General features: G+C 36.5%; 1 protein-coding gene across 1 annotated transcript in view; it reads left to right on the top strand.

The window, feature by feature from the left end:
• Positions 1 to 17,014, top strand: part of LOC150105439 (polycystin-1-like protein 1) — a 724,085-nt gene that overhangs the window by 682,537 nt on the left and 24,534 nt on the right. Inside the window, exon 46 of the mRNA XM_090394152.1 lies at positions 8,878 to 9,006. Coding sequence (XP_090250278.1) covers positions 8,878 to 9,006 — 129 coding nt within the window. The remainder of the gene's footprint in view (positions 1 to 8,877; positions 9,007 to 17,014) is intronic.

Raw genomic sequence — 17,014 nt, 5'->3', positions numbered from 1 at the left:
AATTAATTACAAGACACAGTATCTATACCATAAGCTGGCAATTCATCAAGAAAAATAGACAAAATATTAAAGGCAGTAAATCAGAACAGTCTTCAAACCAGTCAACACCTTATGAAGCTTTCTACACGCCACTAGAGAAAAAGTTCCATTTTATAAACACCTGGGTGTATACAGATTCCTTCTTCTTGTGGAAAGTTATATGTAGGTCAGACAGAGAAGTTTCAAAATCCACAACAAAGAATATATAGGTGATGTTGAAAACAAAAGGGGTAAAAAAAGCAGACTTGTAGCACACATCCTCAAAGAACAACACACAGTAAATTAGCAAGCATCCTCTATGCTCTACTTAGTGCATGAATTACTTCAACAGGTTATTCAAGGAATCCTCTGAGGTTATTTGCACAAAAGACACACTAAATAGAAACCAAGGAATAATGATCTTTCATGATATTTGGAAGTCATTAATTAATATGTATAACATTAAAGACTTCTTCTATGCCAACAATCACATACTTTGTTGTGTAAACTATGTGGAGACTGCACATAACATGCCTAATGATACTCATAATTAAACTATCATTCCAGTCTTTTCAATTTATGGATACTAGTGGCTGTTGAAAAACACTATTTTTTTTTATGGTTAACCTCCTGAAGGTGCTATTAGCCATATATACAGCAAAACATGTCGAGGAAAGACATCTAGTATAAATAAAAAATGTATACAAGTTAAAACCTGGTTATTTAATATTCTAGCAAATCTACTCATAGTGAATTGCATACAAAGAATTGCAAAATCATTGAAATATAAGAATGATATGTACTTACATTTTGTAGCTCTAGAAAAGGCATATGACAAGGTGCCTAAAGAAAAGCTTCAAGGTCAAAATGGAAAACACCCAACTTTTTTTGGCCAAAGAAGGCAATCAAGCTGAAATCCAATGTCAAAGTCCTGTTGATTGCCTTTTTCAATCTGGAAGGAATTGTTTGAGTGGAGTTCATACCTAGAGGCAATTCTTTCAACTCTGAATATTATAAAAGAGTACTGGAATGTTTGTGGAATGATATACATCAAAAAAGTCCATAGAAATAGACAGATGGTTTCATGTTGCATCATGACATTGCTTCATTCTATACCTCTCTTCTTATTCGACAGTTCTTGTCAGCCAAAAAAAAATTACCATGCACCCACATCCACCATATTCATCCTGTTTAACATCATAGAACTTCTTGATCTTTCCAAAGTTGAAATCAGAGATGAAGGCATGTTTGCATCCATAAAAGAAATTGAAATGATCACGACATCGTTCCTGAAAGAACTAAAGAATGATTACTTCTAGAACTGTTTCAAAAATTGGCTGGAACATTGGAAAAGTGCATGGCAAGCAAAGGACACTACTTTGAATTTAGGTTAATAAACTTAATTGAATAATGGATCACATTATGAAGGAAAATGATATTAAATCTGATATCAAAAATGTTAATCTCAGCAGTTTATTTTATGCAGATGATGTTATATTTCTAAATAAATCCGGTATAAGTCTGCAGGAGTCCCTGATTAAATTGAGTAACTGTTGTAATAAATTTGGTATTAAAATCCGCATTAAAAACCAAAGATAATGAAAACATTAAAAACATCAACTGCATCCTGAATAGAGAACCTATAGAACAAGTGAAACATTTCAACTATTTAGGCACAGTTTTTAGTGAAGAGGGGAAATTAAATATGGAAATAGAAAACAGAATTAGAAAAGCTGATATGGTAAAAAGTGATTTAAATAAATTTATATGGAATTAGAGAGAAATTAGTAAAAATGCTAAACTCACTGAATGCAACACAATGTTCATACCAATTTTAGCTTATGGATCCGAGAGCTAGGTTAGAAATAAAACACTTGATCAAAGACTGGAGACCACCGATATGAGTCCTGAGAATGAACAGATGGCATCAGTAACAATATCATATTAAAAATAACAATAGCAAGTTCTTTCCTAATATTCTTATCATTCAGGAACATGTTAGCAGATCTAATCTCTGGTGGATAGTGACTGAAGCAGAATGAGAAAAGAAAGGTTAGCAAAACAAGTGTTCTTTGCCAGAATTGCTGGAAAACGACCCAGAGGAAGACCAAGATCTAGGTGGATTGATTCAGCAAAAAATGCCTTAGAAGACAGAAATATAAGATCCGATAATGCTAGAGTCTTAACGATAATCAATTAATTTGAAGGAAAATTGTTGATCAAAAGTTAGTAATGTTTAACATTTTCGTGTAATACTATCATAATATCCTATACATATCAGGCATTTGATGATGATGAACTTCCTTGAATTTTTACCTTCATCATATTTTATGATCACATCTCTTACTATGTGTTTATAATCTTTTGTAGATAGGAGTGACATTAAAAACAAAAAAGGGGGAAAAAACACTAGGCCTTCATTCAGATATACTGTAAATTCTCTTCATAACAATAACTTTGTTCAAGTTTCCAGAGGACATCCTTGATATCTTACATCAGTGGATGGCTTCCATTTCTGCTATTTCTTTCCATAGTCTAATTATTGTTTTCATTGTCCTGATGAGCCTCCATAGCTCAGTCAGTATAGGCTGAGTATAGCCTATATAGTCAGTATAGCTCAGTCAGTAAAGCCCTTTAGCTGGAAAGACCTGGGTTCGATTCCTGTCAGTGACGTGAGGAACCTCTATCTGGTCTTTTTCAACTAAAGGTGAGTTATCCGGTCTCATATGGAGGCGAGGGGTTTTTTTCCTCCCAAAAACTTGGGTTTTTCGTCCCTCAGAACAGGAAAATCAGCCAGTAGAACATGAGCAATTTACAGACAAGAAAACTTAGAGGCATAGGGGTGCATCTTATCCTTGTATTACGGTTAGGAAATCCAAGGATACTGGAAGGCTGTGGGTGCTTAAGTGCCTGTTAAAGCCACTGATAGGATACTGTCCTAATCCAAACATCTGTGCTGACAGAATAACTGAAATAATTACTGCTTGGAGTTACAGTTGTGTTTGTCTTCATTTCCACCCCCAAATCCATGACCACTATTCAAGCCTTGGTTTCGATAGTAGTCATGTTACAGATTTCAGGTGGAAATAGGGTTCCAGCACACTCGGAAAAAATAAATAAATAAAAATTCACAAGTGGTTCAAGACAACAGTTTCACCTTTTTACTCCATCTATACTGTAACTTGCAACTCATAACAGCTGCAAAAAAACATTAGTATCAATAAATCGAACTAAAGACAAGATTGGAATACAGAAACATACTTCCTACTCAAGTACTGTTCTGGACTCAGCAGATAACAACTCTGCTCTCCAGCACGCAATAATGATGAAACATGGGTTTGAATCCTGCTGTAGGTATAGATACTTGTGAACATCTTTAGATGGTAGATGAATTTTATTGTCACTGTGAGAACACCATCCAGCTTACTAGATGCCAGCAGTGGCTTCAAAATGTTCCATGTTTGTTTCTAGAGCAAGCTTGCTGAAGTATTTACACTCTTAGCCCATTTATGCTACTAATGAATGATAGGTTTGCATCCTTTTATGGGTGGAATAGCAGAATTCACATAAAAAAAAAATAATAATAATACGTTTTCTAGTTTGCCACAAAGGCTGTTTGGCAGAGCTTCTGTGTTCCACACACATCCACGTGATGCCATTGTAATATCACCCAAAAATAAATAGGACTATTTTACACCCTTTTTATCCAACAACTACTGCATTGATTACCAAGGCAAATAACTAGTCTTTGTGTGAGAACTGATAACTGCTTGCCTTCTCTAGTCTTAAAGTCATCAGAAAAATCTTGAATGACTTGATGGATATCAACAAGTCTTCCAGTCTTGATAGTCACTTCCCACTGTGCAGTTGTACTTCAGAATTAGTACCCAACATATATCCTATTATTATTTTTGGACCTCCATGGAGTCAGAAGGCTCACCATAGGGGACTAAACTCTCACAGATTGAAAACATTCAGCATAAGAGCATTCACCACACACTCTGGTAATGCATTCCATTTATTCACCAGTTGCTATGCAAAAAATCTCCTTTTCACCTCCTTAACATGATCCTTATACAGTTTCTAGAGGGGATCCCCCCTATCATACTATGCCTATCTTATGTCTGTCTAATAGATTCCTCTCACCAACATGCATGGTTCAATCATATCACCTCTTTTCCTATCTGCTGATCTCTGCACAGCACATGCTCTTAATCTTTTCTTACTTAACATTCCAAATTCCTGAGACTGAATTAGTCATTTGACCCTACACTCTCTCTCTCTCTAACATTTCCTTGTCACACAGATATCCAGATTCTCAGATCTCTACATAGAAATCAATATGTTATATGATTAGTGTTATATCTGCTTGTCAGCATCCTCATTATGATTACAGTTTTTGGGTAGCATGTACAATGTTTATAATGTGTCCACTGAATTTCAGCTCCCCATTTATCAATACTGTTTCTTGCTTTCTCCATCACCTGTAGTAAAGTTTATCCAATACAATACATCTCATTCCATCTTCTCTGGCCAAAGTGTATGATTTTACACATCAACAACTCTAAACTAAACATCTCCATACATCTGCTCAGAGTACCAACCTATTCTAACCCACAAGCCTGTATACAGCAAATGCATGCTTTCCAGTGTTTTAACGTTTCCAAATATTCTTCATTAGACATGTTAACTGTTATTACTTTGCTTGTAGTTTTTTTAATTTATCCACACTATTTCCTGATGAAGTAAAACAAAGTTATTTCACAGAACTAGTCTAATGCATAATTTTTTTTGACTTCTTTGCAGGTTGTTTAATACTGGAAAATAGTGATTCTAATATGTCCTTTCTCCACAGACACCTATGCAATAAAAAATTATATTCTTGATTTAATCCTTTATCCAAATGTAAGCAAACACAGTTTGAGTGTGAAGTATCTTCACGACTGGGCTACTTTGTATAAGAGGCTAATGACTTCACATCAATTGCCCTAGTATCCCATAATGCAAAATACACACTTTCCCCTTTTAGACATGTGTAATGCTAGCATTGTGGGAAGGGCCACTACCCAGATCAGTTTTAACCTTTATTGAGGTCTCATCATTGGGAGCCAGGCCCAAAAGAGATACCAAGGTTTAAGTAATGCAGAAGTTATTTTCCATATACAAGTAGTGAAAAGGTGTATCACCTGATTATTAAAATACTCTGGATCAGAGACAGATGTTGAGATAGATTATACACATCCAAGGGGGGGGTGCTTTGCATTATGGGATACTAAGGCATTTGATGTGAAATTATTAGTCTCTACATACAAATAGCCCAGTCATGAAGATTCTTCATGCGCAAACTATGTTTGCTTATACTTGAATAAAGGATTAAACCAAGAATATAATTTATTTTCATCCTTAATTTTTAGAGCAGTTCAGTGAATCAAAGAATTAGGAATAGAGGTCAGTAGTGCATAGGAGATAGTTAAGAAAAAATTGTCAACAGTAATGGCAGATTGTATGCCTTGAGTGAAGAAGATAAAATGAAACGAGAGAAATCATACAGGAATGTGGGTGAAAAAGAGGTCATGAAAGGCATATAAAGAAGGAGATACGGAGAATAGTTAATGAGGAATATAAGGTTCAGGCTAGGAAAGTGATTAGTATAGAAGGAGAGAAAAATTAGAATGTGCCAGGAAGCTAGCACTACAATCCAAGGAGAATCCCAAGTAATTTTTTCAAGATGTGGTCAGTAAGAGGAAAAATGATGTGGATAGATTACTTTCCTGACTTGAGATGGTAGTCAAACGATCAATGCAGTGGCATAGTTGAATTCTGTAATTAACACTTTATTAATTCGTTTTAAAAATTTATGGAATTTACAACCGTGTTAAAAAAACTTTTTTATTATCCCGACATTTCGATCTTCACATCAAGATCATCATCTGGAGCATACATCAGTATACATACAAGACAAGCTGAGTTACATTGTTAACTGTAAGCTAAAGAAACAATGATTTGATCACATGTTATTCTACTGGCATGACCTCTGGCAAGAAAAAAAAAAATACATCAAGCTAAATTCTATTTACGATGACAGGAATAAACATTCTTTGAGATGGTTTTCTTTCAGAAACAATGATGTCCTATTTTTAGTATTACAATTCTTATTTTTGCTTTTAAGATACTGGATTTTCTACAGTCCTGTTTATAGTTGTTCTTAGTGAGGAACAATACCTTCCACATGTTTGGGATTTTTAGACCATCATTATTGTTCAGATTAGGATGGTTGATAATAATGTCACATGCTTCCTTGAATTTGCGTTCATACCATGTTTTAGTGCGATGTAGGCAGCTAGTGCTTTTCCAGTCAATTCTGTGTAACGAATTCAGGGTATGATCAGAAAGGCCAGCTTCACCATAATTATATTTAATGTGTCGTTTATGTTCTTTTTGTCTGATAGGAATTGTGCATCCTGTTTCTCCTATATATGGTATGTTGCAAGTACAATAAATCCGATATACTCCAGGGTGGGCTAGTGGAGGGAGTGGGTCTTTGGATGAGTTGAGTATGCTTTTTAATTTTGCAGGAGGTTTAAAGGTGGCTTTGAGGTTGTATTTTCGTAGTACTCTGTTTATTTTGTCTGATGTTCCTTTAATGTAGGGAATGGTTATAGTTTTATTGTAGTCTGGTTTGTCTTTGTTTTTTATTGAGGTTTTGTAGAGAATTTTGTTAATAGTGTTTTGGCTGTATCCGTTTTTTTGGAAAGTATTAAAGATAATTTATAATTCATCTTTTAGTGCCTGTTCATTGCAACAGATAATCTGCACCCTGTTTTTTAGTGTGTTGATGACACCTACTTTTTGTGTTGGCTGGTGGTAGGAGTTTATGTGTATATATTGTCCTGTATGTGTCAGGTTCCGGTAAACAGTGAAGGAAAGATTGCCAAAGGGAAGACATGTGACAAGTGTATCCAGAAACAGAAGTATGTTGTGTTTTCAATTTCAATTGTATGTGTTTGTGTTGTTTGTTTAGGTGGCTATGGAATGTGTCTAATGTCTGGTGACCATGGGACCAGATCACGAAACGGCATTAGACACCTACTAAACAAGCAACACAAACGCATACAATTAAAATTGAAAAGCACAACATACTTCCGTTTCTGGATACACTTGTAACACGTCTTCCCTCTGGCAATCTTTCCTTCACTGTTTATCGGAAACCAACACATACGGGACAATATACACACATAAACTCCTACCACCACCCAACACAAAAACTAGGTGTCATCAACATGCTAAAAAAACAGGGCATTTCTTAGCGTGTTGATGACAATTTCCACACTTTGTGGACACAATCATTAACAGCATTTCCCCTTTTCTTTTCACTTTCCTATCCTTCCATTTCCGTTCCTGACATCATACTATCTTGCTGACGTCAGTTAATCCACGCAACAAACTCAACTCTCTTATTTGGAATATGCCTTACATTTACATAGAAACATAACAATCCCTATGTCTTTGAAGTCATTATACCAGCACCAATGAATACTGAGAATCCTAGATGTCAGTAAGATGTGCAGTGGGGGAGACTAGATGGAATTTCACCATGTTTTAAAAGAATGTACCGTGGAACTGACTTTGCCTTAACCAGCTGTTTAATGAAAGTCCTGCAATAGGACAAGTTCTTAAGGAGTTAAAGGAAGGTAAAATATTGCAGAAAGGTGGTGGTAGAATGGATGCGCCAAATTATAGAACAGTTAGTATTTCTGTTGTGGTTGTTAAGATTTTGGAAAAATTTGTAAGAACTTGTATACAAAATTGAGCAGATGATGGCAGTATTATTTATGCAGGCCAGCATTGATTTTGTTATAAGGGGAATTCTTGTTTTAGTAGTTGTCTTTTACAATAAAGTAACAAGAGAAGTGGATGAGTGTAAGGCATACAATGTCATTTTATTTATTTATTTTTAATTTTGTAAAGGCATTAGAGAGGGTGTGACATGTTGATAAGTTGATATTTAAGTAGTGACATATGAATTTGGATATCAGGTTGGTGGACTGGATTGGTAACTTGCTTTCTGACAGATATCAGAGAATTGTATATGGGGAACAGTATCAGGGAGTAAGAGGTTACAAGTGGGATGCCACAGAATTCAGTAATGAGAACATTACTGTTCTCATTACTGAATTCTGAAGTAATTTTCAAGTAGATGAAGTAACTTTAAAGGGAGTGCAGAGTTGGATAATGAAAGTGATATCAAGACTATACAATGTTGGTTTTGTATTAGATTGAAGGTATGCAAACTGCAGAGTTTGGTGGATAAAAAACAAAGAGAGAATATGACTGAGACACTTAAATTTTTGAAAAGTATCTATAGGGTTTACACTGGGAAGATTTTTCATATGGTAGAAAGATGGGAAGGAACAAGGATAAAAAGGTCATCCCTGGAAGTTGCAAAAGAAGATAATAAGTAAAAGTGTAAAAAGTAAGTTTTTCTTGCATTAAGAATTGCAGGAGCACGGAATACATTGCTTGAGTGGGAGGTGAGAGTGAAAACAGTGAATGCTTTAAAGAGTGGTACAATAGATTTTGTTTTGTCAAGGTGAACCTCCTACAATAAACACTGTGACTCCATAGAGGAGGTCCAAATTAATATTAATAATAGTAGGATGGGGAGGAGGGGAGATGATGAGTATCAGGAATAAATTATTTTAAATTGCTTAATATATAGGAGTATCTCATAGCATTATATGCTTGCTAATTTTTCATAGTATTTTTTTTAATATGTTTAATAGTTATAAATTTATTTTGAATGCCTTTTCTATTTTTTTTTCTGTTTCTTAATAAAAATCATTTGCCTCCTGCTTCTAGGAATTCCTTCTTTTAGAACTTGAAACATTAGTTGATAATTTACTAGAGAGAGCAAATAAGCTTTTCTCTGATGACAAAGAAAATGACTTTGAAGAGAATGAGATTTGTTCTACACAAGAGAAGTGCAAGGTAGGTTTTTTATTATTATTATTATTATTGTTAAACAGCTCAGCTAAAAAAAAAAAAAAAATTATATATAAATTTAAAAAAAAAAAAAAATTTATACATCAACGCTAGAGTCCTATTATTAGTGTTATCTGTTGGTTGTAGAAATACATTGGGCGCAACAACAAGTAACTATCTATATACATATAATAACAACATGTTATACCTGTACATTCCAGCCAGTTGGTATGGAATGGCTTCTAATAATAGTTGTATTGGCTAGAGTCCTGACTTATGCTGGATCTTATATATTAGGTAGGCTGAATGTGTGCCATCCAGATCTTTGGGATTTTCATGCCTTCTTTGTTGTTGATATTTGGATGGTTTATCAAGATTTTGCAGGCTTCCTTGAATTTCCTTTCAAACCAGGTTTTTGTGTGGTGTAAAGAGCGGGTGCTTTTCCAGTTGATTTGGTGTAAGGTGTTGAGCGTGTGGTCTGAGAGGCCTGCTTCACCATAATGGTTATATTTAATGTGTTCTTTCTGGTGTATAGGGATTGTTCTTTGCACAATCCCTATACCCTAGATCTAAAAATGAACTACTGTGTTTCTTTACAAATACCAGAAATAAGGGGGATGAAATGGTTTCAGTGATTGAGTTTATTCACCACAAATTCATTGGAATAAGTGAAACATGGTTGAATGAAGATGATATCCTAACAGGAATAGAAATGGAAGGATACAGTATTTTTCACAAGGATAGAAAAGGCAAGAAGAGAGGGAGAGTGCTGCTGCTGATGATGATAGCAGGGGAATTAAGTCCACATAAGGCAGACATGAAAAAGGGAAATAGAGGAAGTGTGGTATAACATGAAAATTGACAGAAAGACATATTTAGTTGGATGTTGCTATAGACCAGGGAATGTGGAGGATGGTGACAAAGAAATGTATAAGCAACTCTGATTATTGAACAAAGGAGGGGTAATTATTATGGGCAATTTTAATTATAGCAATATAGATTGGAATGAAGAAATAGCATTTGGAAATTAGGAAAATGTATTTCTTGAGTACTTCAGAGATAACTATCTCAGAGAGCATGTGAGGACTGAGAGGAATTCTAGATCTGATCAGAAGATGTAATTGTGAGTAGGGTTTCACATTTTCCTCCAGTTGGTGCAAGTGATCATGAAGTGATCACCTGGATTGTGGCTAGCCATATGTGGGCTTCTGTAAGGAAAGGGTATATGTAGAATTATAAGACCAGCTTAGGAGACAGCTTTGAGCTTTTGCATGGAATGAGGAGGTGAACAGTAAGGAAATAAATGCTGCTTGGGAACTGACAAAGAAATACATAACAGTATCAATGTGTGAATGTATTCCAAAGGCCAAAAGGCTGAATAAGGTACTTGTAAAATGGATGACTTAAGCATGAAATCTAGAAGAAGAAGGTCCTTTGGAGGCTATACAAAATGAATAATAATAGTAATTATTATTACCCCAAGACCTCAAGGAGTCAAAGACTCATCTGGGAAGTCCTTTTATCACACACATCTCATCATACCATGTCTTAAACACACTCAAACTCCTTGCAGACACCACACTCTCAGGCAAGACATTCTAATCATTCACAACTCTGCATGAAAAAACCTGCTTCTCACTCCCCTACTCACACCCTCTTTATACAGTTTCCAGGGATGACCTCTGTTTCTCCACTGATCTCTGTAGAACTTCTCCACCATTGATCTTATAACAACCCCTTACCAACTTGTAAGTCTCTATCATATCTCCCCTCTTCCTCTTCTCCACCAGACTCTGCAAATTATATCTTCTTGATCTGATCTCATACTCAACATTCCAGAGGTCAGAAATTACCTTAGTCAGTCGCCTTTGGACCCTTTCCAACATCTCTTCATCCTTCTGAAAACCCGGTGACTAAATCTGGACACAATAGTCCATGTGTGGCCTAATCAGAGCCTTATACAACGGAACAAGAATCTCCCTACTTCTACACGTCAGTGTCCTTCGCATCATTCCCATAAGCCTTTGTGTTGTCTTCACAATTTTGGCGATGTGTCCCCTAAATTTTAGATCGTTATCCACTATCACCCCCCAGATCTCTTATTTCCTCTACCTCCAACAATATATTCTCACCAAGCATAAATTCTGCATCCCATCTTTGTTTTCCAAATTTTAAAACCTTACATTTTGCAACATTGAACTTACATCCCCATTTCTGTGCCCAATCACTAAATTTATTCAAGTCTTCTTGCAAGGCCACAATATCTTCACTACTCTTAATGTTTGTCCCAACTTTGCATCATCTGGAAACAACTGAATATCTCCATCCAAATCTTCATCAATATATTAATATACAAGTTAAATAGTAATGGCCCTAAAACAGACCTCTGAGGCACTTCACTAGTGACTTTCCTTTTCCTAGATATCGCACCCCCCCATACAAAACTTGTTGATACCTATCAGATAGCCAATCTCCAATCTAATGCACTAATCTAATATCCAACCCCATCTGCTCTAGTTTGACTGTCAACTTATCATGAGGTACTCTATCAAAAGCTTTTGCGAAATCCAAGTATATTACAGTGTGTATTCTTCTCCTCTGTCCAAGGAAGCAGTCACTTTATTGTAATAAGTAGATTACTAAAACATGACCTCCCTTTAGCAAATCCATGCTGTCCATCAAAGATTATACCATTGTTGTCAACCCAACTCTGGATCCTAGTTCTCACAAGCTTCTCCAACAACTTAACCACAACACCTGACACACAGATAGGCCTATAGTTTGATGCTTGAGTTCGATCACCTCCTTTATGAATGGCACAATCTTGCCCTCCTTCCACTCTTTAGGAACTTGACCAAGTGCAAGACTCGTATTAAAAAAATATGTCAAGGCAGGTGTCAACTCTCTGGCACATTCCTTCAGAATATGCGGTGATATATTATCGAGTCCCACAACCTTATTTACATCTAGTTTACTCAACTCCCCAAACACCTATTGCTCACTTACAGTCAGTCGTTCCATGAAGTCACATTCACAAGATTGAAAGATCTTTATGAACTGCTCATTAAGTATCTCCACCACACATTCTGCAAAAGCTGTCTTTATACCATTTTCTCCAATCAATGTCATCCTTCCATAATCATTCTTTCTTTTGCTGGCTACATATCGAAAGAACTCCCTAGGATTCTTTTTGGCATTAGCTAACTGCTGTTCATACCTCTCTTTAGCTACTCTCACCAACCAAGTCACCCTCCTTGCCTGGTCTTTGTAGACCTCATGAAATTAGTTATTTCCACTTCTCTTACACTGCCTCCACAATGCCCTCTTTCTCTTTATCGCATTTTTAATCTCTTTATTCATCCATCTCACACTTACCTTATTTAACCTTCTCTCCCTTGGAATACATTTAGACATTGCATCTATTAGATATTTATTGAAAATCCCCCAAGCTGCATTGATCTCTTTTCCAGCTAACTCCTCATTCCACACTACACCCGCAAGCTGTCTCCCGAGCTCTTCATAATCACCCCCCCCCTTGTACTTCCACATATACCCTTTTCTCACAGGGGTCCTTGCACTGCTAGCAACCACCCAGGTAATTACCTCATGGTCACTCTCACCAATTGGTGGATGATTTGACACCTCATTTATAATTACATCCTCTGATGAGATACCAAATCCAAGACCCTTAATCTTCTTGTACCCTCTGTTACATACTGTATGAGGTGGTTATCCCTCAAAAACTCAAGAAACTCATTTTCTTTACTTCCAGTTGCTATCTCATCATTTCAGTCTATATTGCCATAATTAAAATAACCCATAATGATAACCCTCTTCTTATTTGCTTGGCTAATTTGACTATACATTTCACAATCACACCACCATCCACATTACCAGGTCTATAACAACATCCCACCAAGTATTTGATTCTATTCACCTCTATCTCACACCATACTGCCTCAAAACCACTGCCCCTATTTCCCTCTTGCATCTCTAATTTGTATGGACATAACTCTTTCTCTATCATCAATAGCATCCCCCCTCCTTTTTTACCCCTTCTATCCTTACGAAACATATCATACCCTTCCATCTCTATTCCTGTCAGGATGTCATCCTCATCTAACCATGTCTCACTTATTCTGACAATCTTTGGGTGAACAGACACAATTAGTGCAACCATTTATTCTCACTTGTTTCTTATACTTCTAGCATTGGTATACAAACACAACAGCTCATTTCTCGATCTACAGCTAGTTCCACTGATACCACTCACTCGATGTGATCTCTCCATGCTAGACTGGGGCCATTTCCCTTTCTGCTTCTTCATTTTAGAACCCTTTTCAATTCCAACTGTTTCCTCTTGATCCCTGGTCATCCAATTCATTTCCTGCCTACACATGCTCTCAGTTCCTCTTGGAGCATCCACCTTTCTCTCGCTGTGTATCCCTGTACACCCTGAGCCTCCCCGTTTCCCTTATCCTCTTGCACACCCATTCTCTCATTTTCTATACTCATACCACTCACTTCCCCATTCATATCCACTTCTTCAATCTCTCCTGTCTTACTCTCCTGCTCTTCCACATCACTCCCCTCTCGATCTGATTCATTCTCTCTATTCACTTCTCTACCTTCCAGCAGTAGTCTCTCCAAGCGACTCACACCATAACCATTCAAATGCAGTCCATCACTCCCATACAGCTCACTTCGTCCCTCAAACTCATTCCAGCCAGCATATCATTCATAATCCTTTCTCTCCACAGTCATACCTAGGCAACACACTGACTACCCTTCCTGTCACACTATTCTCTTTTATCCTTCCAAGCAGCCTCCCGATATACATTCTGACATGCTCTTTGTTCTCTCTCAAATCATTTGTACCAATTAATACTATTAACTCTTTTGCTTGCTCCCACCTCATATCCAATGCCTCAATCACTCTACTCATTTTACCGCCTGGAAAACATACCTTGTGCATTTTATCCTCTAGCACACCTTTAATAATGGAGTTGCCATACAATGCCACTCGCTCATCTTTCGTTAACTCTTTCATGCCATCATGATTTATTTTAATAGTTTTGACCTGAATTCTCTTAATTTCATTCCGCATCCATTTCATTTCTTGCCTAATCCAATCCAATTCAACTTCCGAATCTCGCGACACATTCTATCATTAAATCTTTCTAACTCTCGACCCTCTTCTTTGTTTCAGTACTTTCAGTCCAACATGTGTCCAACTTTCACCATCATTCATTCTTTCGATTTTTTTCACTTTCGATTTCTGCGTCCCGCCATTCTTAGTTTCATTCGTTCTCTCAATTTCGTTTTCTTCCGCCACTCTCGCCTCACTTTTGTCCCTTTTAACATCTGTTTATGGGTTTTCAAATCACTGATTTTTTAACATTTTTTTTGTCTCTCTTTCTCACCATCCTTCTCTTTCAAACGTGCACTCCTGTTCCCCGCGATATTCTCGTTACTAACACTTTCTGTCATCAATTTCATATTTGCATTCATCAGTTCCTCGTTCAGGTCACACTTCGCACATACCCTTCTTCCATCCATGCTAAACATCCACAAATCATTTATGTAATCGAAGGAATACATATAACAGACATCACACTTAACGAAACGATTGAAATCTAAATTAAAATCATGGAATGACAATGCCATCGCCATTTTTTTTTTCCTGCAGATTACTAGGTCTAATAATAATGATGATTTCGTAATTAAGTTTAGGCAAGAAAAATCTCCCACACTAATAATATCAGTAGCGCACAATGCTTACAGCCGCTCTTACTCAAACAATTATGCATATGTACTTAATTATTCCTAGAATAACTTTCTCAATCAGGAGCTCTTCTAGCGCCACCACCGCCTTGTTTCTTATACTTCTAGCATTGGTATACGAACACAACATTTCTGGATCTACAGCTAGTTCCACTGATACCACTCACTCGTTGTGATCTCTCCATGTATGCAATAACAGTTTCATTATGAGTATGAAGAACAAACTAGGAGAGTGACTCTGTTAGTAAGGAAAACCAAAGTGCAGTATGATCAGAAATTGGCAAATCAGGCGAAGAAAAACCCTAGAGAGTTTTTTAGATTTGTGGCAAGTAAAATGAAGAATGATCATGGTAAGATGATGCTAATGGATAAAAATGGTATAATGGTAACTGCTGCAGAAGACATTGTTGAAGCATTCAGCAATCAATTTATAATGGTGTTTCATCCTGATCAAGGTGGAATTATGAAGAACTTAAGTGTAGAGGACACAGGAGAGGATGACTTAACCTTAAGTCAATAAGACAACAGGATTTGATGACATATTACCACGTCTCTTAAGCAAATGTTCCAGGGAATTGGCAGCAGCATGGGCATGCTTGTTTAATAAGTCTTACAACAACACAGGTTGCAAGGTGGTGGTAAGAAGGTAAAATTGTTCCACTGCATAAAGGTGGTGGTAAGGCTGTGACTTCAAATTATAAGCCAATCTGTATATCTGGAGTTGTGGTGAAGGTTATCAACATGTGGTTTGTTGAGGTGAGATCATGTGATAAGCTCTTAAAGAAATTGAAACATATGGGATTGAATAACAGACTTCTGAGTTGGATCAGTGAGTGGTCATATAGGTATCAGAAAGTTGTATATTGTGGTGCAGTATCCCAAAAGAGGAGGGTCAGTTTTGGGACAATTGTTGTTTAATTTGTATATTAATGATACTGAGATGGATTTAACTAATGATATGCAGCTGTTAGCAGACGATGAAAATTGGGAAGAACAATGTAGTCGAGCAGATGTTATGACCTTTCAGGAGGACTTGAATAGATTGCATGAATGGACATGTAAGTGGAACTGTCAGTTCAATGTTGCAAAGTGTAAGCAACGATGGGATGTAAGATATACACTTGGCAGGGAAACTTTAAAGGAGGTAGAGGAAATGAGAGATCTGGGAGTGGTGGCGGACAAGGACCTGAAATTCAGGGGCCACATTGAACAAGTTGTGAAGAATTGGATGATGGCAATGATGCAGAAGACCCTGACATGCAGAAATAAAGAGGTTATGATGCCATTGTATGAGGCCTTGATCAGACTTCATATGAATTATTGTGCATAGATCTGGTCACTAGGTTTTCATGGTGATAAGGATATGTTGAAAAAAAGGGTTCAGAGAAGATTCACAAAGGTTGTCAGTGGTCTTTGGAATGTGGGAGTACAAGGACAGATTGAGAGAATGTAAATTGCAAAGCCTTGTGAATATGAGGAAGAGCAGGGATATGATTGAGACATATATGCTAGTCAGGGGTTGTTTTCAGGATGACATGGAAGATATTTTTCATAGAATTAGGGGGGGGGGGGGAACAAGAGGCCATTGCTGGAAACTGTATAACGAGGGTGTGAACTGAGGAGAAAGTTCTTTGCATGGAAAGTGATTGGTGAGTGGAATGCATTGCCCGAGTGTGTTGCAAATATAGAAACATTGAATCATTTTAAGGCATGGTTGGATCAGCATTGTATTCAATAGTATGTACCTCCCACAGTATACACTTGAATGTGAGTCTCTGACTCCATGGAGGTCAGATGTTAATAATAACAACAATAGGTATATAATATTCTTTTATTCTCATTTTCTTAGAAAGAGTGAATGAAAGTGAAATTAACTATTACTGTTATTCACAATGTTTTTTTTTTCTTTTCCGTTAGAAATGAAATTTCTAACGGAAAAGAAAGAAAACCATTTTCTATTAGATCATACACTTTTCAGAAAAAACTTCAGAACGATCCCCAATAGAAGATGCTTTATCCCATAACATTCAAATTTTGCATGAAATACCAGTGTTTATCAGGATAATGTTGTAATGGCATATTCAAAGGGAAAAAGTACTCTATGTTAACAGCAGTGCAAAAAAAAAAAGTTATTTCATTATGTTCAACTTCTTTCTTTCCTAAGGACAGAAAATAACATTAACCTTCCTATCTAATTTTCATAACATAAAGATGAGACTTAAGCATGGAT

This window comes from Typopeltis vanoorti, chromosome 6, assembly GCF_054136105.1.
Source record: "Typopeltis vanoorti isolate ZY-2024b chromosome 6, IOZ_Tvanoo_1.0, whole genome shotgun sequence".
Taxonomy (NCBI): Eukaryota; Metazoa; Arthropoda; class Arachnida; order Uropygi; family Thelyphonidae; genus Typopeltis; species Typopeltis vanoorti.
The sequence above is the reverse complement of the archived record's forward strand: the minus strand, read 5'-3'. Positions and strand labels throughout refer to the sequence as shown.